Consider the following 25,888-nt stretch of genomic DNA (forward strand, 5'->3'; position numbering starts at 1 on the left):
GGGAGGGGACAAAATCTACTACAGGCTTCAGTCCCATGGTGATAAGTCACACAGCTGAATTGCTGTCCACCTACAGGGCGGAAAGGGTTCCAAGTGGGACTGGACCCCAGAAACCCAGGTGTCCCTTCCAAGAGGACAGATGTCCAGAGGGCTTCATGGCCACCACCTGGTTTTTGAGGTAGGGACAGTGGGTGACCACACAGTGCCCACATGCTACAATCTGCAATGCACATACACTTCTCCATTTCTTGGGGTTGTATAATCAATCACTTCCTAAAGATCTAAATGCATTTCCTGGTTCACAAACTGATATCAAATAGGGCTCACACACTGGTGGAATGTGAGCAATGATTTTTCAGTTGGAGAAACTGAGGAGAGAGGAGAGTCAGGAGACTCAAACCAGTTTGCCCTGCTAACATTCGACACCAAAGAGGAAAGCTCTTGGTTTAGTCTTGTTCCTGCTTTCTTTTGTACACTCCCTTCCTCCTAATTCTTCCCTCTTTTGGCTGGTCAATCTGAAACACTTAGAGTGTGACGCAGAACCATCAATGTGACCCTGCCTGCCAGGATGAGGACCTGGTGTTCAGAAAGCAGAATCACTGGAAGAAGAGCTCTGAGACACCTGACCAGAGTCCACAGTCTCAGGGCGCATCAGCCAGGATGGGGCTGTAGACTCCACACAAGGGAGGGCAGTAGAGGTCGGTGATCCAGGAATGCCAGCAGAGACCATCCTTCCAGAGAGCCTACAGATCCTTCCAGAGAGCCTACAGATCAGCTATAGAACAGCTCAGCTCACCATGCAACACCACAGAAAAGGCACCCAGCATGTCTGCAGCTCCATATTGGATCTTGATCAAAGTCTTCTGATCCATGGGCCATATTGGTTTCCTGACTAGGGGATCCTAATCCATGGAAAAGCAGCTCTGGAACTGCTTTGGAAGGTTCTAGAGGAGAGCAGCAGCACCTGGTGGAAGGCAGAGGCTCAGCATCCTTCTCCTCCTGGCCCTTTCCCCTCCTACCCTGCTTCTCCCTATTCTTTTCCACACCTGGCCAAGTCCTTTAGGACTGACTCTTAGGGATGACAGGAGGTGACCAGCATCTACTCAAAGATTGCTCGACCCACCCAGACCCAGTCAGATTCACCTTCTCGGTCAGTGACAGCTGAAGATGATCACAGCTGTGAACGTAAGGGGTCCCATCCTGCTGGTCTGTTTGATGGTGTGTTGTTCATCTACAGAGAGCTGGAAAAATAAGAAGGGAAAACAAGGCAGGCTCTTGGGCAATCACAGAAGTTATGATCAAGATGGCCACAGTTAGCCGGGTGCTGGTGGCTCACACTTGTAATCCTAACTACTCAGAAGGCTGAAATCTAAGGATTGTGGTTCAAAGCCAGCCCGGGCAGGAAAAGTCTGTGAAAATCTTATTTCCAATAAAGTACCAGAAAACTGGAAGTGGCGCTGTGGCTCAAGTGGTAGAACACTAGCCTTGAGCTGAATTGCTGAGAGACAGAGCCTAGGCCCAGAGTTCAAGCCCCATGACCGACCACTAGGCCACAGTTGCTGGGTCCTGATGGCTCACACCTGTAATACTAGTTACTCAGGAGGCTGAGAGCTGAGGATCATGGTTTCAAGCCAGCCTGCACAGTTAAGCCTGTAGAGACTTTTATATCCAATTAAGCTTCAAAAAAACAAAAGTCAAAAGTGGAGCTATGGCTCAGTGGTCCAGTGTTCAGGGACAGTGACTAGGCTCTGAGTTCAAGTCCGAGGGACTAGAACAAAGAAGAAGAAAAGATGGCCAAAGTCAGGTTAAGCTTTATCTAAACCCTGACACATAGCTATGTTGATTTGCTCAGCTGGGCACCATGTACCCCACTTGCCTTCCTTGTGAATCCTCTCCCAGTGTCTAATGATTGGGTGGGTTGTCCATCACCCTCCTGTCTCCCCGTCATTTTCCTCAGACTCTAGCACCTTCAGGCCACCCTGGGGAACTGGTCAGTACACCATTTATGACCTCCAGAGGCACTAGCAACCGAAGGCATCCATCTCTGGGAGGAAAGGAGACAGCAGGTCAGCCATGAGGCAGGATGTCATTAAGGCCTGTGACAGTTCATCTGAGTTGTCATCTTGACTGGTTGGAGATGCACCTGGAGACTTGGTAAGAGTAATTATGTGTGTGCCTCACAGAGTTTTACCAGAGATGACTAGCATTTCGGTCAGTGAACTGAAGGAGAAGGTGCACACTAACTGAGGGTAGCACTATCTAAGAGGGTAGGAGTGAAAGAACAAAAAGCAGACAGGTTAAGTCCCAGGTAACTGGGGTTACCTGGACAACTTAGCCTCAACCATGAGCACCTCTCATGCTGCGCATCCTCTGGGCTCAGGCTGTCCATGATATGCACAATGTCATACTCAGTGAGTCTTCTGTCCTCTATTTAAAGGTCAGTGTGATAGAGAATAGAAGGCATGGAGTAAAGGGGGTAGGGGTAGATGGTAAGTTCTGAGCATTTATTTCATGGGGTACTTTTTTTTTTTTTTTTTTTTGTCGGTCGTGGGGCTTGAACTCTTGGCCTGGGCACTGTCCCTCAGCTCTTCAGCTCAAGGCGAGCGCTCTACCACTTGAGCTACAGCGCCACTTCCGGTTTTCTGGTGGTTTATTGGAGATAGGAGTCTCACTGTCTCTCCTGCCCGGGCTGGCTTTGAACCGCGATCCTCAGATCTCAGCCTCCTGAGTAGCTAGGATTACAGGCGTGAGCCACCAGCGCCCGGCTTCATGGGGTACTTTTGATGGACTCATCATTGTATGGCCTGAATTGTGTCCCCTAAATCAACGTGTGAAATTACGGCAGGCAGATAGAACAAAGACTATGGTTTCAGTAGCCACTTATGAGACAGCCCATAGATCTTGCTTGAGGACCACTCCAAGACCCTACCTAATTCCCTACCTTGTGACCATCAAAAACTACTGATACATATTCCACCTGCCAGATTAATGGATGTCATATCCTGATAAGCTATTTAGTTTGCTCAGCAAAATAAAATTCCTTTGGGGGGGAGGGGTGTTAATCATGGGTTGAACTCAGGGCCTGGGTGCTGTCCCTGAGCTCTTTTGCTCAAGGCTAGTGCTCTACCACTTTGCACCACAGTACCACTTTTGGTTTTCTGGTGATTAACTGGAGATGAGTCTCATGGAATTTCCTGCCTGGGCTGGCTTTGGACCACAATCCTTGATCTCAGCCTCCAGAGTAGCTAGGATTACAGGCATGAGCCACCTGTATCAGGCCTAATTAAATTCCCCTTAATGATACCTGTGGAGTTATGCGTTTGTCTGCCCCTAAATGCATTTATGGAAGAAATCAAGGCTTCATGTTTACTGTCCTGTAGCAAAAGCACTTACCCCCAGTGACTATATTTGGAGATAAGCCTTTGAGGGAGAGGGTTACATGTATAGGGCCTGGTGTCTTCAGAAGAGACACCAACCCCTCTACCACCCAGATCAGGGGATGGAACCTGAGGCCGTGCGCATGCTAAACAAGCATTCTATCACTAAGCTACATCCCCAGGCCTACCCATCTCTCCTGTAGTCACCAATCCAGAAAACCCATGGCATCATCTGATAGGAAAGTACAAAATATAACATGGTTTCTGCTTAAAGCTTATTCTCCAAAAATTATAGCCTTTTGGTGCTCATCTCTCAGATCTCCACTGCAGCAGACTTAGTATCCAAAACTTCCGCTACAGGGAGCAGAGCTCATAGGCCAGGTCCTACAATCGTCTTGTCTCTTAAGTGCCCACAGCTGGCACACTGATTCTGTCATCTGTACTTTTTACCTTCCATGGTGTTGTTCACTGCGCATTTTGCCAAAGGTCTTTGTCACTCCCAGAGTCAAAGATAAAGAATGGAGAAAATTTGCATTTGGGGTTCACAACTATAATCTGACTGCAGGATTCTGAATTATTTGGGATTGGAGAAAAGACATAGTAGAGGATGCTTGTAATACCTCCAATCAAAGACCAGTGTCACAGTTTAGTGGGCAAGTGAGGAGGAGCAGAGTGGAGCATGTAGTGGGTAGCAGGGCTGTGGTTTATGACATGTGTTTTGGAAACTTGGTCCTCAGTGTGGCCAAGTTGTGAGGTGGTGGGACCTTTAAGAGGTGGAGCCATGCCGGGCGCTCACTCCTGTAATCCTAGCTACTCAGGAGGCTGAGATCTGAGGATCACGGTTCAAAGCCAGCCCGGGCAGGAATGTCTGTCTGTGAGACTCTTATCTCCAATAAACTACCAGCGGTTCAAAGCCAGCCTGGGCAGGAATGTCTGTCTGTGAGACTCATCTCCAATAAACTACCAGAAAACCGGAAGTGGCACTGTAGCTAAAGTAGTAGAATGCTCACCTTGAGCTGAAGAGCTGAGGGACAGCGCCCAGGCCCAGAGTTCAAGAGGTGGGGCCTAGTGGGAGGTGAGAAGCTGCCCCCTCCCTCCCGGTGCTCCAGCTTCTGGTTCCTGTGACCACTCCTTCACACGCACACTGTTGCTGTGGTACCAGTCTCACCTTGATGCTTTCAGGGAGCCTCACCAGAACGCACACTGCGTCCTTTGGGTTTTCGGCTTCCAAAACTACAAGCTACACAAATGTCTTTGCTTTGTAATTTTCCTATCCTTAAATATTTTGATATATGACAGAACACGAACTACACAAGCAGTATAGGAAAGACTAATTCAGACAAATGGTGGGGATGTAGGGGGGAAAGGAACCCTCTTGCACGATCGGTGGGAATGTAAACTTGTACAATAACCACTCTGGACAGCAGTCTGGAGGTTCCTCAAAAAAATGAACAAAGACCTTCCCCACAATCCAGCCATACCACTCCTGGGCATCTACCCACATCACAAGCCAGGATACTGTAAAGACACTTGTACATACATGTTCACTGCTGCACTATTCACAATAGCCAAGTTATGCAAACAGCTTGATGCCCTATAATAGATGAGTGAATCCAAAAAATGTTGTACGTATACACAATGGAATTTACACAGCCATTACAAAGAACAGTATGTCATTTGCAGGGAAATGGAGGGATCTAGAACAAACATGTTAAATGAGGTGAGCCAAGCTCAAAAAAACTAGCTCACGTTTTCTCTCATACAAAGCCACTAGACCTAAAATATCTTGGAACATGATAAATTACACAGGACTCTAGACATTCATATAGTAAGACCAAAGGAGGATATTCTTAGGGGAGGAACACAAAGGAGCCTATGATCATATTAAAAAAATATCAAAATGAACTCCAGGAAATGGAATTAAGAGGTTTTGTTATTTTTTATCTTTTTTTTTTTTTTGTCATTTATCTGTCTCTGGGAGGGTAGAGGGAGGCACAGAAATGGAGGGACAAAGGGTGAACAAATACAGCAGTGGTACTTACTAAGTGCTATGTTGAAAATGAACTATACAACTTGTGGGTGGAGGGTGGAGGGAAAAACTGAATGAGGGAAGGGGTGACATTGTCCCAAAAGTAATGTACTCATTACCTGACTTATGTAACTGTAACTCCTCCATACATAACCTTATAATAATTTGTCAGTCATGAGGCTTAACTCTGGGCCTGGGCACTGTCCTTCAGCTCATTAGCTCAAGGCTAGCACTCTACCATTGAAGCCACAGTGCCACTTCCAGGTTTCTGGTGGTTTATTGGAGATAAGAGTCTCCAAGACATTCCTGCCCGGGCTGGCTTTGATCCATGATTCTCAGATCTCAGCCTCCTGAGTAGCTAGGATTACAGGAGTGAGCCACCAGCACCCAGCTTAATTTTTAAAAAATAAAAAAGAAAGATGCCTAGAAGACAGGAGAGATCCACAGGAGGAAGCTATGACCATCGGAGGACGGCGAGGGAGCAGGACAGCGGTGACAGGCGAGGACTCCGGACCTTGGGTTTTGTTAGGGCTCCCCAGCTTCTGCATGGAGGGGGAGGCAGTCAGGCAGCTCTGGGCACTGCCAACTCCTGAGGGGCCAATGTGGACACCCAGTCCAGTACCGAAATCTGAAAATACCAGGGATGAAGGCTCATGTCAGAAAGACTCAAATGATGCAGAGGGGGAAAGAGGAAAGAAACACAGACTTGTGGCTTCAAGACACATATACTTAATGTTTACCCTGCTTCTCCTCACTGGGCTCCATCCACCACCGTGCTGACATTTAGTGAACAAAGAGCTGTGTGCACAGAGCCTCCTCCTTTAAGTCTTACTGCTGTCCCTTGGTGCTGCTGCCTTTCCAGAAATGAAGCCTTCCCTACTTCTATCAGTTCCATATCCTAAGATGATCCTGCGTGGGGAAGGAGAGGTTATGACCACCCCATCTAGACACCTCCCCGTCCTGGCCAGCATGGAGTGGGGGCCGAGAGCCCTGGGGACTTCAGGGCAATGACTCAGCCCTCACCATTCAAACTCTGATACAGAAAATAAAGTTCAAGTCCCCCGGGGTGTGTGGCGCGGCAGATGGACACAGACACGGATCCAGTTCCTAACACATAGTACTGTTTATTGTGACGCTCAGTGGAAACATCTGTAAACCAGCTTATGTAGTGGTGACAGCTGCAGCACACGCTAAGGCACTTTCTTATATAAAAAGGGGGCAGGTGGGAGGTCCATGCGCTCCTTCGTGACAGCAACTGAGACCTGAATTCAGAGCTCTTTAGGCGTGCAGCTTTTATATAGCTCAGGATTTGCTGAGTTTGTTTCTGTTTTTTGTAAAAAAAAAAAAAAAAAAAAAAAAAAAATGCCTTCTTGCCAGGAGTAAGTCTAAATGCAGCATATACAAAACAGTTAGGAACAGAAGTCAATTCAGAACCAGTGTGCACCAGTGTAGGACAACCACTCTTCTAACATGTTCCAAAGGAAAGGCAGTGATAGAGACTCAGAAATGCATCATTTATTACAAGAGGGAAGAAAAGAAAACTTTGTTTTTCCTCAAAAGTTATCGGTGCTCATGACAGGTTTTAAACCGCACTGAGATAGGCTGCAGATCAGATGCCCTGGGCCCTGTCCTGGAAGAGGCACAAGATCGCATGGAGGGCCACCAGCCCTCTGATGCTCTGGCTGCTAGACTTGGGACAAGTCCCTTAACCATTAAATATATTTGGTCCCCAAGAGTATTGGGAGAGGCCCTGTTGGCCTATCAGCGTGGCCTCGAAGCCTTGCTGTGGCAGGGCAGGCTGGCAAGCGGGAGGCATTGCACTTGAGACGTTCTAGAATCGGGAAGGGCAGAGGCACGGCGCTGCACTGCACAGCACAGCACAGAGGCAGTGAGCGCCCTTCCTGCTTGCCCCCAGCCTTCTGTGCCCTGCACAGAGGTGGAGTCCTGGGCCTGCTCCTTCCTGACCACTCAGGGCCAGGGGTGTGAGGTCACCATGTGTGATTGCCGACAGCAGAGGAGGGAGGAGGAGGGGGGAGCTGATGGCAGAGGTGGGGGAAGGTGACAACTTCAGGGGGGTTGGGCTATGAAAACTCCTTAGTCTGAAGAAAAATAGATTCATAGAAAACTCTTGTGCCCGCCCCGGTGGCCGCCCTCCTTGCCCACCACCTGTGCGTTCAGACAGAGGGGTGAGACCTACTGGTCACTCTTTCCCTGGGCCTGGCCCAGACTCTTTGGTATCAGATTTTTGGAGGGTAGGAAGGGAGCTGCGGGGCTGTGTAGGGAAGCCTATGCCTGGACAAGGCCTGGGGGAGGGGAGGTGAAGGTACCAGGGGGTGGAGGGGGGAAGGGGAGGTGGAGACATCTGTCCGTCCATCTTGGGCAACAGGAGGAGAATTGGCCTACTCAGCAGGCTTTGCCTCAGCCCCATCTGCTTTGCCGTCCACCTCCTCGTCCGAGCAGTCACCAGTGCCTTTCCTGGCCAGCCGTCGAGGCACAACAAAGGGCAAGTCGCCACGCCTGGGGGCAGAGGCAGAGCGTCAGAGAGTCCAGTGGAAGGAGGGCAGCAGCGCATGCACACATTACAAGGCAATCTTTAGATGGAAACCTGCACCAACTCGCTCTGCCAGGGAGAAGTGATACGGGGCTCAGGAGCCCCCCACGCAGGTCCACAGGAGGACTAGAAGCTGGTATGCAAAGCCAACCTTTGACCATCTTAATGCACAGCAGTGGGGCAAGATGGAGTCAGGAAAGCTGGTCTGACTAAAAACAGAGGACTGGGCATGGCCTGACCAGTACATGCAAGAAAAAAATCGGGGCTCTATCCCCAGAATATAAAACCAACCAAACAACCAACCTAGGTGGACCAAGAGAGAAGGAACATGCCATTTTCTGAACATATAGAAGAAAACAGACATGAAACACTAAAGTCTAACCTTGTTGCTTTTATGCTTTAAAAGACAGATAGATAGATAAATAAATAGATAGACAGATAGATAGATAGATAGACAGATAGATAGATAGATAGATCCTTCTTGATAGGAGGGAAAAAAAATATGTGAATCTCAGGTAAGACCTCAGCTATAACACAAAACACTATTGTTTTTGTTTTTGTTTCTGTCCCAAGCTTGAACTCAGGGCCTGGGTGCTGTTGCTGAGCTTCTTTTGCTTAAGGTTCTACCAACTGAATCACAGCTCCACTTCCAGCTTTTTTTGGTTAGTTTAATGGAGATAAGAGTCATATGGACTTTCCTGCCTGGGTTGGCTTCAAACTCAGCTTCCTGAGTAGCTAGGATAACAGGTACCCAGCTTTTAGATTGTTTTCTAAGACAGGACACCTCACTATGTAGGTCAGGCTAGACTTGAACTTGTCGTCCTCCTTCTTCTTACCACTGAAGTGTTGGGACTACAGAAGTGAAATCACCACACCCAGCTCACTTGATACTTTTGAATGAAGTCCTCCTGAGGACTGTACATGGGCCTAAGGTTCACAGGTACAGTATGGTGATACTAGCTTTCACTCCACAGGTTATTTCCTAGGTATCTAACATGTGCAGGGATTCAGACCAAGTAGCCTCTGGCAACTTCTAGTCCAAGAATCCCACCACAGGATGAATGACTTGTAAAACAGGCTAGATGGGCTGGGAAGGTGGCTCAGTGGTAGAGCGCTTGCCTTGCATGCATGAGGCCCTGGGTTCAATTCCTCAGCACCACATAAGCAAAAAGAAAAAAGCCAGAAGTGGTGCTGTGGCTCAAGTGGTAGAGCGCTAGCCTTGAGCTGAAGAGCTGAGGGACAGTGCCCAGGCCAGAGTTCAGGCCCATGACTGGAACCCCCCCCCCCCAAAAAAAAAACAGGCTAGGAATTCCCAGTTTCTGGTGTATTCCCAACACCCCAGAGGCAAGAGGCCCATGAAGGGACCAGATGGGTCACTCTGTGATAGGTACCTTCTTATTCTGTTACTTCACACCACTACACCTTGTGAAAAACAGGACCAAGTAAATAAGGAGGGAGATGGTGCCCCTCAGACCACGACATTCCTCAGAACAAACTAGCTTCGGAAAGGAGAAAGAGGCAGGGTCTGGGGGCTCACCTCAACTTGTTCTTCAGGGAGCTGACCTCTCGGTTCATGGCATCGGCAGTCTCAGTGGCATCCTCCAGCTCACGCTGCAGCTTCCGGCGAGAGGCATTGGCCCTCTGGGCCTCCTCCTCTGCCTCCTCCAGCTGCCGCTTGAGCTGCTTCAGCCGGGTGGATGCCTTGTCAGCCTGTGGGGACACGTGGGCAGTGGCCCTGGTTAGGGGCCTTGGGCGCGTGGCCCTCCCAGCCACAGGGCTCTGCCCGGGCACAAACCTGGTCCTTGTACTGCTCTGCGTTCCTCCGTTCATCATCCACCTGCAGCAACACGTCCTTTAGCCTCTTCTCCGCCCGACGCACCTGCTTGGAGGCTGCCTGGCGCTCCCTGTAGGAGATGGACACGGTGGCTCAGCAGGGACCTTTTCCACCAGACCCAATGGAGGAGGGTAAATACCACTCCTGGACCTTCCTGAGCCCCACTGGCATCTATCCCCCAAGAGGCCCTTGCTAAGGTGCCCATCTTTCCTGGAGACCTACTAGGTGCTTGGGTCTTAGGATACATATTCAAAGGGGGCACAAGTGGCCTAGAAATAGAGACACTGAGGCTTGGAGCACTATGTGATCTCCCATTATCTCCAAAGAGGCTTCAGTCTTGCTGAGCCCACAGACAACTGCTCAGAGGGCGAGACCCCACACTCATCTACTTCAACACTCAAGGACAAATGCCAAAGGAGCCTTAATATATGGGCCCTGGGAGAAAAGAAAGAGAACCCTGAAAGAAGATGGCCTTTGGGACCTAAGGAGACAGATGGTTCCAATTCAACCTGTGATTATTCTCAGGAGCACACAAGCCACTGTGCACCTGCTTGCTGTGGGGTGAAAGGTGCACACGTACTTGGTCTCATTGTCCAGCTGCTCTTCCAGCTGTGCGATCTTGGCCTCGAGGGCAGTGATGGACGCCTTGTACTTGGACTTGACAGTGCTCTCCATCTCTTGCAGCTTGACCTTGAGCTCCTTGTTCTGACGCTCCAGCTGTTGCCTTGCATTCTCGTTCTTTTGGGCATGGCTGCGCTCCAGGTTCAGGTCGGTGTTGATCTGGTCGATCTGCAGGAAAGAGAGCCAGTGAACCCAAGGAAGGCAGGCCCCAGGATCCCAGGCCCTGTGGTCCAAGATCTCAGCGCTCCCAGGAAGGGAACTACACATGAACAGAATCCACACACTTCCTGATACCCAACAGAGAAATCACAAGGAGACCCAGGTACTGGGACATTTCCCAGGAGCAGTCTGGGGCTCAAACTGGAAGCTCTGCCAGCTGCCACCGCCCTCCTCACAGGGAGCTCAGAGCCCAGTGATGGCGGATGGCTGGTAGTCCCGGCACCCACCTGCAGGTTGGCCTTCTTCAGACGGTCGTTGAGCAGCTCTGTGTTGCCCTGCTCCTCCTCCAGCTCCTCCTCCAGCTGGGCAATGCGGGCCTCTAGCCGCCGTTTCTCCTCTACCGCCAACGCTCTGTGGAGGGCAAGGGAAGTGAGGGCCTGTGGGCAGCATGGGGGACACCCTCCCGGCCTCTCTTCTCAATCTGTGCCAATCTCCCCTGGCTCACCCTTTGCCACTGCTGTTGGCAATCTCGTCAGCCAGCTCATCCCGCTCCTGCTGGGCCTGGCGCTTGGCACGCTCGGCAGCTGCCAGTTCCTATCACAAGGACCAGAGTGTGACCATCCAATGACACCAAAGCCTTCAACACATACCCTCCCAGAGCTCCCGGCACTCTCCTTTCCTCTCCTGCAGGGCAGGCTCCTCTCTCTGAGGAACTAGCTTAACACTATGTGTTCACAAAACTCCTACATGTAAAGTGCTGGGAATAGAGCCAGGTGCCCAGGATAAAAATAAAGAGTGTGGTCTAGCAGGGGAGGCCACGTGGACACGTACTCAGTGCTGGTCCTGAGCATGCTGGGTAACCCAGAGGTTGGGAGGGGATGAGACAGATGTGAGGATGGGCACATGTGACAGTGGAGGGTGAGATCACCCCAGGCTATGGCAGGAGAACAGAGGAGACTGGCTATAAAAATGAGCAAAGTGGAGTCAGTAACGGCACACTGCAGGACGCCCTCTGGGCATGGTGCACGCATGTGTGAACAACACAGCAGCCAAGGGGACATTCAAGTCCCTCTTGCCAGACACAATCCACAGCAGGAGGGGGTGATCAGCACCAAGCCTCAGACTGTACAAGGTTACAGGACCAAATGGACACCATTTCACTTAGGAGGCAAGACCCAGTTAAAGAGCTGTATCTTGTCTCTAGCCTCTCCTCCTTTCCTCTCTGTTCTGACTCACCAAGCCATACACACACAGCACATCACACCACTGAATACCACACCAGGAAGGTTGGCTCTAGTCGGGAACCCTTCTATAAAACAGGGACCACACCAAGCTCATCCTATAATTTTCTCAGTCTGTTTCCAGTCCTCCCTTCCCCCTCCCTGCTAGCTGGCTGGCAAGTGAAGATGCTGGGCTGCCCTCTGCAGGCCAGACGGCAGTCACCGCACATGTCCCCTCAGGGCCAGCCCACCTCCTGCAGCTGCATCATCTCGGCCTCCATGCTCTTGAGTTTCTTCTCATTCTCCTTGGCCTGCGCCAGGATCTCCTCACGAGAGGCCCGGGTGTCCTCAAGCTCCCTCATGCAGTCCTTCATCTGGGCCTGGGAGGGGAGGAGAGATTGATGTGACCCCCCTCAGTCTGCCTGCTCAGCCCTACATTTCTTACAGGGACCATGTTCAATTAACCAACTAACTGTAAGAGAGAAGATTATCTAAGGAAAAAATAGCACTACACCCCTCATCAACTTCACATGCCTTTGCTTGCTAGGATCCTTTGCTAGGTGTTGGGATACACAAAGCCTGCTGCTTCCCACAGCGGTGCCTTACTGTGTACTAGCCCGAGCTGCAGTCCCATCTTACGTCCTGTAACTTTGTTGACTTGGGTCTGGTGCTTGAGCACCACCCAATGTACACCCATGACTCAGAGCTGGCACCCAAGTGTGCCCAGTTACAAGGCAGAAATATGTTTCACTGTCATTCTCCTGCTCTGTCAAATAGCATTTTTTAAAACTCTTCTACAAATCACTCCCACAACCCCATGGGTGTGGTCCTGGCACACAGTCAGATCATACTGGCGATCACAGGATCTGTGTCCCAGTCTCACCAACAGTGGATTTTAAATGTATTCTTTTGGTTGTCATACCAGGCAACTCAAGAGTTGTTTTGCACTCTAATTATTGGTGAGATGAAAATTCCCCACATACATGCCCCGCACTCTGGTCTGCACCAGGTCAGACCGTCTTCCTGCCCTGCACTAGGTCAGCACTCAGGGTCTTCAACAAGTCTGATTAACTGACCTCCCATGACCCTTCTGCAAGTCTCCACTTGTACTTTGTCTACTATATTCCGTTACTGATCTCACTTGAGTTTTGCTTTTGGACTATTTTCATGCTTCTAGTTTCCATTTGTGAGATGGGCTACAAGCACCTGTGACCTTGCTCAGGCAGGAAAGGCCAGAATCCCCAGCCTTCAGCGGTCTCCCCAGTGTCCAGCCAGCGGCCTCAGTACTGAGCCCTGACTGGCCCAGCCTGGCCTCACCTGCAGCTTCCGCAGTTGCTTGATGGCTTCTTCCCGGTTCTTGTTGGCTGTGTCGATATGAGCCTCTAGATCCTTCAAGTCCATCTCCAGCTTCTTCCGAGCGGCCACTGCCATGGAGCGCTGCTTCTTCTCATCCTCCAGCTCGGCCTCCATCTCCCGCACCTGGGGAACAGTGACAGGTCCAGAGGCTGGCCACATGTGGAGCTCACTTCAGCCATGAGCTCAGGTCGGCCCTGTGGGACCATGAAGCCTCCAAGGCCATTGAGAATTACTATCAAAACCCAGAATGAGTCACTGGGCCCTGAGGTAGGAAGGGGAAGACTGGAAAGCAAAGGCACTGAAGGGAATCCAGGAGCCTACACAACCTGGGTGGAGCAAGGAAAGAGTTCTGTTAGAAACTCAATGCGGGGGCTGGGAAGTTGGCTCAGTGGTAGAGTGCTTGCCTTGCATGCATGAGGCCCTGGGTTTGATTCCTCAGCACCACATAAGCAAAAAGAAAAAAGCCGGAAGTGGCGCTGTGGCTCAAGTGGTAGAGCGCTAGCCTTGGGACAGCGCCCAGGACCGGAGTTCAGGCCCCACGACTGGACACCCCCCCCTCAAAAAAAAAGAAAGAAAAAAAAAAAGAAACTGAATGGGATAGGAGGACTGTGAGAGGGACAGGACATACACACCTGTCTGACCAGCTGCTTCTTCTTTTCCTCGCTCTGCTCATCGCGGCCCTGCAAATCCCGCTCAAACTGGGCCTTCATGGCCTGCAGGTTCACTTCCAGCCGCAGTTTGGCATCCTCTGTGGCCTGCAGCTCGTCCTCCAGTTCCTCAAGCTGGGTCTTCATCTCCTCCACCTGCTGCTCCAGGGCTCTCTTGGATTTCTCCAGCTCATGGACCTGCACCCGAGAGCCTGAGTCAGCCAGACACCTGAGGCTCTGGACTGATTGCACACACACTCCCACATGATATCCACACTCAAGGTCTTCTCGAGGCATGCCACAGGCCCAGCACTCACGCTCTTGCCCACGTCATCCTTGGAGCTCATGAGATCCTCCATCTCTGTGCGGAACTGCTTGTTGAGCCGCTCCAGCTCTGCCTTCTGCTCCATGGCCTCCTCCAGAGCCCGGGCCAAAGACAGTGCCTTAGTCTCCTTCTCTCGGGCCTCTGCCTCAGCCCGGTCACGCTCCTCTGCATACTTGGCAGAGATGGTCTTCTCCTCGGCCAGGAGCTGGGAAAGAGGAGGGTACCATGGGGTGAAGACTGAGAACTACCACAAGCACCAAGACAAGCAGACCCAGAGCTGCACCGTCCAGTGTCTCCAGCCAGACAAAGGCATTGCTTGGCCATTATGTTTGAGCATCAGTTTAATTTTTATCACTGATTGGTAACAATCCTTTATGTTATACAATGCCCCTTTGAGAACTCAGGAAACAAGCATACCCAAACACTCAGAGAACCTGGAAACACTCTGGTTCTCCAGGATAATCAACAGTTAATCCTTCTTCATAAAAGCACTGCTTAGGAGTCTGAATCCTGTGTGCAGTCTTCCTCCAAGGATGGCTTCCACCCTTATGGGTCTGCTTGTCGCATGGACCATGCTGGCTCTATACTACTCTCCTACTTTCTACTTGCTTTGCCCCACTTCTCACTACTCTTTGGGGTGGGAACCTTTTCCATAAAGGGCCAGAGAGTATGTTGCTTGGTGCTTATAGATAATACAGTCTTTAGCAATCACTCAGCAAGGCTACTACAGCACAGAATACCAGAGGCACATGCAAGTGAACGAGTATGACTGAATTCAAAAAACCTTATCTACAAAAAGGTGCTGTGCAGGATTTGACAGTCACTTGCCAATTACTGAATTTCTTACTGTATTACTCTGTCTGCCAGTAGAGTCTGTATTTCCTTAACTGCCTCAGATAGTTGGAACGAGGGACAGAGCTGGATGCATGCAAAAAACACAAAACCCACTTCTACAACCATCACATGAAGCACCCTCCTTCTGTCGCTTTCTTCCCAGGCCCCTAGCAAGCTGGAGACTGAGGGCCACATACATGCGCCTCCACCCCACGGAGCTTCCTGGCAGGCTTTGCTGGTGTCACTGCAGCCTCTGTCCTAAGCCGGGGTGCTGGGAGGAGGGTGGTGAAGAGGCTGAGCTGAGGCACCAACCTGGTCAAACTTCTTCTGCTTCTTCTCCAGGTTAGACACACTCTGTCGTTGGTGGTCCAGGTCCACAAGCAGGTCGTCCAGCTCCTGCTGCAGCCGTGTCTTGGTCTTCTCCAACTTGTCATAGGCGGCCACCTTCTCCTCGTGCCGCTGGCTCAGACCTTCCAGGTCCTTCTGAAGCTTCCGTTTAGCTTCCTCTGCAGTTTCCAGGCACCCCACACCATCCTCCATCCTCTTCTTCATGTCAGTCACCTAGGTAGGAGCAGGGAATAAGGACACACTGTACGCTGGACATGCGGGGCTGGCTTGCTACACGTGATGGGGGACTATGGAGGCAACTCCTCTGTTATGGACAAATCATACACAAACTCAGACAGACACACACACACAGATATACATACAGCTTCCCTCTTCCACACAAGAACAAGAAAATGCTTCTGTGCAGAGGGCATCATACCTGGGCATGGAGGGTGGCAATCTGCTTTTCCAGGTTGTGCTTGGCTTCTTCCTCCTCCTCTAGCTGCTCCTTGAAGGAGTTCTTCTCATCCTCCATCTGCTTCAGCTTGGTGCTCAGACTCAGCTTCTGCCGGGTCTCCTCCTGCAGCAGCTCCTACTCCAGACAAGGATGCAGTGCAATGCTCAGGAGAGCAGGGCCAGACCTTAGAGCCGCAGCCCTGGCTCAGTGGACAGTCACATATAGACTAGTGGGAGCTGGGAGGATCTTGGGAGAGGTAGGAGTGGGATGGATGGAGAGATGCACTGTACGATGGAGGCCCAGATATTTGTCAGCTAAGGCCTAGTGGGACTGCCACGGGCCCTCCTAGGAGGAGCAACTTCACCGTCCTTACCTGAGTGTCCTGCAGCTGGGACTCCAGTGCAGAGAAGTCCTTAGTGAGCTTGCTGGACTTGCTGTCAGACTGGTTGAGGAGTCCGGTCACATTGTCCAGTTCAACCTGCATGGGGAAGGAAGGGAGCAGCAAGGATCGTGAGCCCAGCCATTACTGCTGTCACAGACTGGTCCTGAGTCACAAGCCGAACCACAAGAGCTGAGCTGAGGAGCTAGCATCGGGGGATGGCGTGGGGTAACACACCTGGATCTGGGCCATGACTCAGTTTGTGGTGAGACCCCCATGTCTAGGCCGGGGCTCCAGCAGTAGCCTCACCTGCAGCTTGGTGACCTTGTCGGCCAGCTCCGTGCGCACGCGCTCTCCCTCGTTGAACTTGACCTGCAGCTCCTGCAGCTGGGCCTCCACCTTCTTGCGCTTGTGCTCCGAGTCACCCTTGCCCTGCAGCAGGGCCTTCACTTCGTTGGCCAACTCTCCCCGCTCGCTCTCCAGGGTCTGCTTTGCCTTCTCAACGGTGGCTTTCGCCTGGGGGAGGCAGCAGGAAGGTAAGTGGGCATCTGGACCCTGGTATGCACCTAGTCTCCCTAACCACGGTGGAAGAGTCCCACCCCAGCTCCAGAAATACTGCCTTACAGCAAAAGCAACAATTGAGTAAGGCACTTGTCTCTCTCTGAGGGAGGTGAGAGATAAATCCTCCTATCTTCAGGAATAATCCAGCCCAACCTCCCTCCCTGGATGGAAGGAATATTTTAGTATGATGTACTGTTGTAATGGTCCGAGTTTAGCAATATTTAAAGACAAGTGCAATTCTAACAGAACATTATTTAAAAGAATATGGAAGTGGATCCTACAAAATATATGCAACAATCCTTCTACACCAAATGAGCTTAGCTAGAGCTAGTTCCAGAGTAAGCTAGACCCCAAGACAGTGAAGATGGATGCTGAGAGACTGCAAACAAAGCCACTCTGGGTGACAGGAACACTAAGGAACAGGCCGGACTCTATACACTGCATGGGCAAAGGCCACAGGGAGACAAATGGACAGGGTATGTTTCTACACGTTTTACAGGCGCCACATGCAAGAACCCTTGAGGGCTCTAAGAGGCCACCAACAGTGACGGTGAGCCCGAGGCCAGCAGGCAGAAGCTGTCCTGTAAAGATGCTGTCCAGCCACACTGTCTGGCCAAGAGGCCAGCTGGAGGGACAGACAGTCCTGCCTGCATTTTCAGTAAGATGCCAGCTGACGACAAGCTATGAGTGTTCAAGAGAACCCTCCTACATCAGCAAAGGGACCCACTAAGGCCCTCTGACAGTTCTGGGTCAGCTCAGTTCCTGGAAGCTTTCTATTCTGGCAGACTGACGAACAGATAACAGTATTTCAGCAACAATGACTTATGAAGGCCTTATTATCTAAATGCTTTACATGCAACATCAAGTCAAGTTCACAGAATCAGATGAGTCAACCTATCATTTTTCTTTACAGACAGGAAACGGTGGCATGAGGGTACTTATTTGCACAGGTTTCTCTAGCTACCAGCTGGAGTGCTGTTTTGCAGGCTTAGATTAGAGGCAGCAAGGTCCAGACTGGGGGTCAGTCACTGCCAGGCCCCCAGGGCAGAAGCAGCCCAACTCCCGACACTGGGGAACTTACCCGCTTTGTCTGCTCCAGCTGCTCAGCCAGCTCCTCCACGGCCTGCGAGTGCTTCTGCCTCATCTCCTGTATCTGGGCCTCATGGGTCTTTGCCTCTTCCTCAAGGGTCTTCTTCAGGATGTTCACTTCCTGCTCGCGTTTGGACCTAGGCAGAGAAATGTCTTCGGAATGGAGGCTGAGGACCCTGGAGCGACACTGACCCCGGACCCTGGGTTCTGTGCTGACCACCAAGAAGCCTGGCAAAGGCATAGACAGCTTCTCTACCACTACCTCCTTCCTCGGGCCCTGTAGCCCAAGCAGGCAGAGACTTATTAAATCCTCTATGTCCTTGCAGCCATACAGCCCAAGTGTCTCACCCCAGACATGGAACTGGGTTCTTCAACAGAAGGTGCTGAGGAGCCACAACGTCCACATTCTCTGAGGCAGCCATGTGTCTGTTCCCCATCTAGCGGTGTTTGACCCCGTCTAGGGATTCCCTACGACATGTCCTCCCTCCATCCTTGGTGACTCAGCCGGTCAGCCCCAGGGCACACCTCAACTCCTGCTGGGCAGCTGTGGAGTCCAGAGTGTCCTCCAGCTCAGTTTTCAGGGCCTCCAGCTCTTCTCCAAGATCCCGCTTCAGTTTCTCGGCCTTGTTCCTAGAAGCTCGCTCAGATTCTAGATCTTCCTGGAGTTCAGAAATCTGGGATTCCAGTTCCCGAATCTTCTTGAGGGCAATATTCTTCTGGGCAGCTTCTTCTTCCACTCTGCCAGAGACCAATACCAATAGTATGAAAATATTTTCACCTTCAAGCAACAGAGTATACAGAGGAGGCTTAGGGAAGTGCAGCCAAAGCTGCATTTGGTAGTCATAAGCATTGCACTTAGGATCCGTTTCAGAAAAATGAACACCTGAGAGAAGATTTAAGAGCAAATACTACACTAGAAGAGAAAATTAAGAGCAAATTACTACTTTAAGAATCGCAAAGTAAAAAAAAAAAAAAAAGAATCGCAAAGTAGCAATTACTTCTTTTTCCAAATTGAGACTCATAACTTTAAATGTTATTTTAAATGTTTAGCCAAGTGCCAGCAGCTATGTCTGTAATACTAGCTACTTAGGAGGTTGATAGCCATAAGGAAAGTACATGAAATTCTATCTCCAAAATAACCAGAAAAAAAAACAAAAAACAGGGCTGGAGGTACAGTTCAAGGAGAGAGTGCCAGACAAGAAAGTGTGAGGCACCAAGTTCAAACTACAGTAAGGCAAAAATGATACAAGATAAATTCAAATGCTCAATAAGAAAATAATAAAAAGGAAACAAGATATTACAGTCTATGAAGATGTCCTCCTGATTTAGATGATTAATAATAAGGGGCTCAGGGTTAATCATCAATTGTATCAAATGGACCACTTCAGAGGAGGCTAAGGTCCAGGGGCAAACCCTGTGCCTTCAATCTTGTGAATTTAAATTATGCTGTTTTTAAAAGGTCTATTTTAAAAATAAATTTTATAAACTAGGATCGAGTGAGGGCAAGGGTGACACTGTCCAAAAAGAAACATACTCTTTACTTGACTTATGTCACTGTAATCCCTCTGTACTTGGCCTTTATAATAACAATTTAAAAAATTAAATAGGTAAATATTATACCTACAATGAATAAATTTTAAAAGGAAAGGAAAAGGAGAAGAAAACTGAGGTTGGTGACCAAGTTGTGAATAACTTTTTTATGCTGGTCCTGGGACTTGAACTCAGGGCCTGGGCACTGCCCCTGAGCTTCTGTGCTCAAGGCTAATGCTCTACCACTTGAGCCACAGCTCTAACTCCGGCTTTTTGGGTGCTAAAATAGAAATGGCTTCAAACCACGATCCTCAGATCTCAGCCTCCTCAGTAGGTACAATTACACCAGTGGCGTGAGCCACTGGTGCCTGGCTCTGGATAACTTTTAGGAATACAAACAAAAGACAAAGACATGCGACATCATACTGTGTTAACAAACAGGAAGTGTTCTGCTGTGATCTGGCTCTTGTAAGACAGCAGAAAGCTTGCTCGTGGCTTGCTGGTACACTGAGAACAGCAGGAAGCTAGCTGCAAGCACTGGCACTGGGAAGTGGCCAGGATCTCACCTGGCCAGAGCAGCCTGCAGCTCCTCCTCCTTCTTGGCCAGCTGCATCTTGAGCTCGGCTATCTGTGCCTGGAGCTCGGCAATCTGGTCACTGAGGTCTGTGGAGTCTCCCTCCAGCTTGCGGCGGGTCTTCTCCAGTTCCTGCCGCTGCTTCTCCTCCCTGCGGAGGCGCTCTGCCAGGGAGGGACCACAGAGCTCTCAGTGGCTGCCGGCTTCATTCATACTTTCAGTCACTTATGTTGCATATCGAGCATTTGTAAAAGACATTGAAGGTTTCAAGGGTCCTTACTCACAATACCCATGCCCAGTGTGGAGACTACAGGGATACAAGTTAGAGCTTAAGGCCATGTCCCATTCTTCCTGCCAGGGTGGGTGGCTCCTCAAAGTTTGTTTCTTAGTCCTCTGTTTCCATTTACGGCTATACTGCATTCTTCATGAATCTAACCTTATATAAAAGAACTCAGGAGAGCAGATCAGGATTCAGTGTCTGGTTCACAATTCTGTGATGTCATGGAACGTCACTTGACCCTCTGGCACCTCATATGAATAATGAGACAACCTGCTTAGTTAGGCTGCACTGAGGCTCCACTTAGAAGCACAAAGAATGGGACCCAGCCCTTCAAAAGTGCTTAATAAGGGTGATTTCTCTTCCTAGACCCGCTCTTGAGGCTGAGACCCCTGATTTAATCATTGTCATTGAAGACATTCATTGGACTCTGATCTTGAATGGCATTGTACTGAGTTACCCATTCTGTAACTGGTAAGTTTTTGAGTTGTGCTGATCATATTCTCCATGAACAACATCACTGAGTATTTGTGCCTGTGACTCTCAAAGCACACACCCAAAGGGGTCCAAGCGAACTTCCAGGCCAAGGCATGCAGGGCCCCTACCTCATCAGACAGTGACTTGATTTTTCTTATGCCCACACAGTGCACGTTTTCTGATGGCTCTTAAGATTCACAAACACTAATAGCATCCTCTTAAGTCTGTTAAACTAGCAAGCATGCCGCTCCTAGACCTCTCAATGGTCAATACCTTCAGTCCCTCCTGGGTGAGGGAGCTATCTGTGGAAGAAGAGGCCTCCCTATGTCCGAACCTGTTCCCCATGGCAGCTGACTCATCCTGTCCAGATGAGGAGGAGTGGGCAGAGCCAGGCATGACACCACACTAGAAGTCCTCCTAGCACCCCGTGTCAGCTGACCCTATGTCATCAGGCCTGAGCTGGAAGCTCCCATAGTGGTGTGGGCTTCACAGTATATACACATACTCTATCACCATGAGCTTTTGGAGGCAAGAATATCTAAGGCTCAGAGATTAAACACTAAGTGACAATTGACCTAGCTGGTAGACGATAGAGCCAGTCAGTTCAGGAGTCACCTGGAACTCCCTTGGGAAATCTCAAGTTTCTGAAATAGTGATGGCTGACAACAGAGGAAGCAAAGCTTCACAATGAATGTTGCTCTCGCAGGGCCTGTCTAGCCCACACCAATGGAAGCCTGCAGCCTGTGGCAATAGACATTGTCCCCTAAAGCCTAGCAGCTAGGGGTCCTGAGGCAGCGGTGGTCGGGGGATGGGGGTGCCGGGGTGGGAGGGGGACTGTTCTGTGAGCCAGGGATGCCTCGGGGCTGCTCCTCCTGGTACACCTCACCTTCCAGGTCCGTGATCATTGCCTCATGCTTATTCTTCAGCTTGGCCAGGCTCTTGGATTTCTCCTCCTCTTCCATGAGGTTTGAAGTGAATTCAGCTATTCTGTCTTCTAGCAGTTTCTTCTCCTATGGGGAGAGAGGGGCAGAGGCAGGGGGCAGGTCAGAGTTCAATGTCAGCTGAAGACAGATGCCTAAACTCTCCCAAAGCATGACTTGCCCAGATATTTGGAATTGGAGACAAAAGCAGCAAACTTAGCCACTATATCCAGTTCATCAGTATTTACTAGATCAATAGACAACTTCAAAAGTTGATTAGCTCTCCAGAAATAGCTTGATAAGCTTCCCTAGGAACTAAAACTGTGGATGTCCAAGCCCCTCTTGGCCCTACATGCCCCCTTTAGGTTCAGGTAAGACAGTTTCTGGGTTTCAACTAGTAGAGGAACAGCTGGCCCTTCCCAATAAGAAGAAGCCATACAGGACTTACTACGTCACCATGCCAGCTTCTCTGTTGCCTCAATCAATGCCAGAGCTGCATCTTCAACTGCTTTGTGCAGCTGTCTCTGGGGTCTTATTCTTTTCATGTTCCCCAACCAGCCATCTTGATCTCACTCCTGACCGCCACATAATTAGCTGTCAGGCAAGCATCCTGTCACCTCCCTTGCTGGCCCTCTGGGAATTCAGTGTTTTGTTTGGTTCTATCCTCCTCTTCTAACACATTCCCCTGCTTTGCTCACTGGGAAAGACACTTACAGGGACATTCACAGAAGACACAATCGCCTCCTCAGGAATGGCAGTGCTTGCACCGAGCCACAAGTGCCCTATTCCCACCAGTGACTGACACATGCTATGCCACCAAGATCCAACTCTTAGAAGTGGGTGAAGAGCTTCACTATGGGGAAATAGCAAATCTTTCTCTAGGTTCCTCACTCATTAGAAAACTCATTTAGGACCTCAGCAGCCAGAGGTCACAGGAACCACAGGAGAAGCAACTCCTGCTAAGCAGAGCCACAGTGCTGTGTGTATGTGTATGTTGTATGTGTGTGGGGGGGGGGGGGAGGGGGAACGGCGTGGGGATGACAGATGGGCAGGGATGGGTCACCTGCCCTTCCCCACCTTAGCCAGTTTGCAGTTCTGGTCTTCCATGATGATCTGGTCCTCCTCCAGCTTCTTCAGCTTGGCCTCGGTGGTCACCTTCTCTAGCTGTAGCTTTTGCCGGGCACTCTCCTCTTCCTCCAGCTGCTCCTCAAGTTCCTGCCAGGGTGGAGAGACCATGAAAAGATGGGCACACTTCACAATGATCAACTCAGCTCTACTCATGGGGCCCGCATGTGAACTGGGAGTGTGAGGCAAGCACTGATGCAAAATGACAGGGTTCCCCAAGCCAGCTCTACATCAGTGGAACAGGCAGTGGGGGCAGAGCCCAAGGACCCCCATGCCTTGGGCTGGTAGAGCAAAAACAAGAGAGGAAGTCCACAGGTTTCAATGCTCCACTGGGCAACACTCGAGACCTGGGGGGCTCCTGAGACTGGAGGGGCATGTGTTGGGAGAAAAATCTCTGCAGGCCTGCCAAGTGGACAGTGAGGATGGTTTCTGTGTGCCCCCAGGCTTGTCCATGTTGCTGCTTCCCCCAAAGACTCTAAACTCTGCCACCCCTCAGCACCCTGCTCCCCCTCTCCCCACAGGAGATACGATACCTGGATATTCTGCTGCATCTTCTTCTTCTCTGCCTGCAGGTGCTGGCAGCGCTCCTCCTCCTCCTCCACTCTGGCCTCCAGGTCATGGCAGATCTCCTCCAGCTCCTGCTTCTTGGCAGTGAGGCGGGCTCGGAGCTCCTCAGCCTCAGCACACAGCTCGGTTTCTGCCTGAAGCTGCTCCTGCAGTTGCAGCTTCTCTGCCATGAGCTGCAGAGAACACATGGAGAACTTAAGTTCTTTGAGATGGTTCACACTGGCCAGGTACTAAAGGCTTGGTGGCAGTAAGATGGCAGTACTGGGAGGTGGAAGAAACTTCAGGAGACAGGCAGGGCCTAGATGGAGGAAGAAGGCCACTGGGTGGCGTGCCCAGAAAGGATACAATGGGACCTTGGTCCCATCGTCCCTGTCCTCTCTTCTGTGTCTCAGCCACCAGGAGGTGAGTGGCTCTACTAGGCCCTATACACCGTGACCTTCTGCCTTGCCATGGGCCTAGGAACAATGAGGCCAAGTGACCATGGAACAACCCTCTGAAACCCTAAGCGCAAACAAAACCCTTCCTGCTAAGGTGTTCATCTCAGGTATTTTATTACAGTAATGGAAAGCAGGTGAGTAAATTCCTCAAGCAGAGCCTGGATGGATGTTCTGCACTCAGGCTCACAGCTGGCAAGGAATGCACAAACAAGAAAAAGTAGCTTCCATAAGAGAGTGCTTAACCTCCCAGGCAGCCATTGATAATATGTCCTCAGTCCTTGCCATTCCCTAAGACCTTCAAACCAAGACCCCTAGGAAGGGGTTAAGAGTGACACGGTGAGCTGGGCTTGAAGTTGGTCCTTGAACATTTATATTGAGCAGAGTGGCTTTCCTCCTGCCCAAACCTCCCTAAGACCTTCAAACCAAGACCCCTAGGAAGGGGTTAAGAGTGACACGGTGAGCTGGGCTTGAAGTTGGTCCTTGAACATTTATATTGAGCAGAGTGGCTTCCCTCCTGCCCAAACCTCCAAGGCCCTGCTGAGACTCTGACTGCAGTTTTCCCACAGAATATGAACCACTGCCTAAGCAGCCAACCTGCTTTCCTACTGGTAGACAGCAGATGGCAGCACTAGGAACAGCTGCTGCCGCTGGCTTACACTCACCTGAGACTGCAATGTCTCCATCTCTGTGAGCCTGTTCTCGGCAGCCACCTGCTTCTCCCGCACCTTCACCAGCTCTTCCTCTTTCGCCATCATCTCCTCCTCCTGCCGGCTCACCTGCAGCAGGGGCTTAACCTAGGAGAGGGGAGGTGGAGGAGGTGGAGTCAAGCTCTACTAGAAGATGCCTACTCCTGCCAACCATAACAAAGCTGTTCTCAACTCTGGGACAAAAGCAAGGGGGGCAACCAGATGGGCTGGGGGAGGAAGCCTAACAAGACAACCTTTCTAGAAGTCAGAAAGGCCTCTGGCTTGCCTTCTGACTCACTAACTACACTGCCAGGTACACACAACAATGTTCACACAGCATTGTCATTAATAGCAAGACTTAGGAATGGCATTGAGACCAGTCACTGGACAAGTAGCCAGATGATTATGGTATGTCCTCTGGGGAACAGCACATGGACTTCTAAAAACTGACAGTGACAAGGAATTCTAAATACAAAGTGCAAAATATGAGACTGTTTATACAAGTCAAAGCTTAGCTATGTAAGAATGTGTATACTTTATTATACAGAGCTGAGATTTATTGAGAATGAGAAAAATGTAAGAATAAGTATCAGAATCTACTATGTTTGTTGGAGTGAAAGGATTATGGGAGAATTTTTTCTTCTTGATGCTTTCTGCTTGTTAGCTTCTTAAATGACTGTAAGCCATCTATTATAAATAAAAATAGCCACGAGGTACCAGTGGCCCACACCTATAATCCTAGCTACTCAGGAGGCTGAGATCTGAGGATCGCTGTTCAAAGATAGCCCAGGTAGGAAAGTCCATGAGACTTTAAGTCCATGAGACAATATACCACCAGAAAACAGGAAGTGGTGCTGTGGCCCAAGCAGTAGAGCGCTTGCCTTGAGCTGAAGAGCTGAAGGACAGAGCCCAGGTCCAGAGTTCAAGCCACAACAAAAAAAGAAACAGCCTAAACAGTTCTAAAAGTGGTGAGAGAGCCAGTCTACTTTGAGTGAAGCTGGATCAGGAGACAATACCTCCTGTACTGTGGGCCACTATACATGGATCCTTATATGTGGGGAGTGGTTCTGGGCTAACCTGGCCCCACCATGGCTACTCATATCCGATAAATGCCTTGGCTTATATACTTCTGGATCCAACAGGATAGGACGTTCTGGGAGGGTGCTGCTGGGCATATGGGAGCTAGAGGTATGTCTCACACAATGGGCAGTGAGCCCCCCACAAGGCCTACAGTGGAGCACCTAGCTGCAGCCCTGAAACCCACCTTTGTGAAGAGCCTCCACCATTGCCAGTTGCGCAGCTTGAGGTAGGCGGCACAGTTCCGCTGCAGGACCTTCATGGCTGTCAGCTGCTGCTGCCGCTTGGCAAAAGCCCTGTGGGGGAGGGAGGGACACAGTCACAACCTGACGGCCCTGACCACAGATCACTGGTCACAACAGTGGGTGACAAGAGCTTCCCCGCCACTCAGCTGCTCACAGGGTAAAGGCCTCATATGAACCAACACAGACTACTCAGCACAATGTGTCATG

General features: G+C 50.3%; 1 protein-coding gene across 1 annotated transcript in view; it reads right to left on the minus strand.

Annotated features, from left to right (window-relative positions):
* Window positions 1-6,505: 6,505 nt before the first annotated feature.
* The window catches only part of Myh9 (myosin heavy chain 9), a 94,266-nt gene continuing 74,883 nt past the window's right edge, over window positions 6,506-25,888 (minus strand). Inside the window, exons 20-41 of the mRNA XM_069999423.1 lie at window positions 25,624-25,732; window positions 24,336-24,467; window positions 23,203-23,409; window positions 22,622-22,759; window positions 21,511-21,634; window positions 19,863-20,034; window positions 18,292-18,504; window positions 17,759-17,903; window positions 16,426-16,632; window positions 16,111-16,215; window positions 15,720-15,872; window positions 15,266-15,514; window positions 14,112-14,324; window positions 13,780-13,992; window positions 13,109-13,270; window positions 12,043-12,171; window positions 11,077-11,165; window positions 10,859-10,982; window positions 10,372-10,580; window positions 9,753-9,861; window positions 9,495-9,667; window positions 6,506-7,923 (exon numbers count right to left, since the gene is read on the minus strand). Coding sequence (XP_069855524.1) covers window positions 7,806-7,923; window positions 9,495-9,667; window positions 9,753-9,861; window positions 10,372-10,580; window positions 10,859-10,982; window positions 11,077-11,165; window positions 12,043-12,171; window positions 13,109-13,270; window positions 13,780-13,992; window positions 14,112-14,324; window positions 15,266-15,514; window positions 15,720-15,872; window positions 16,111-16,215; window positions 16,426-16,632; window positions 17,759-17,903; window positions 18,292-18,504; window positions 19,863-20,034; window positions 21,511-21,634; window positions 22,622-22,759; window positions 23,203-23,409; window positions 24,336-24,467; window positions 25,624-25,732 — 3,493 coding nt within the window. The 3' untranslated portion in view covers window positions 6,506-7,805. The remainder of the gene's footprint in view (window positions 7,924-9,494; window positions 9,668-9,752; window positions 9,862-10,371; window positions 10,581-10,858; window positions 10,983-11,076; window positions 11,166-12,042; window positions 12,172-13,108; window positions 13,271-13,779; window positions 13,993-14,111; window positions 14,325-15,265; window positions 15,515-15,719; window positions 15,873-16,110; window positions 16,216-16,425; window positions 16,633-17,758; window positions 17,904-18,291; window positions 18,505-19,862; window positions 20,035-21,510; window positions 21,635-22,621; window positions 22,760-23,202; window positions 23,410-24,335; window positions 24,468-25,623; window positions 25,733-25,888) is intronic.

This window comes from Dipodomys merriami, unplaced genomic scaffold (genome assembly GCF_024711535.1).
Source record: "Dipodomys merriami isolate MVZ:Mamm:240054 unplaced genomic scaffold, mDipMer1.0.p SCAF_55, whole genome shotgun sequence".
Taxonomy (NCBI): domain Eukaryota; kingdom Metazoa; phylum Chordata; class Mammalia; order Rodentia; family Heteromyidae; genus Dipodomys; species Dipodomys merriami.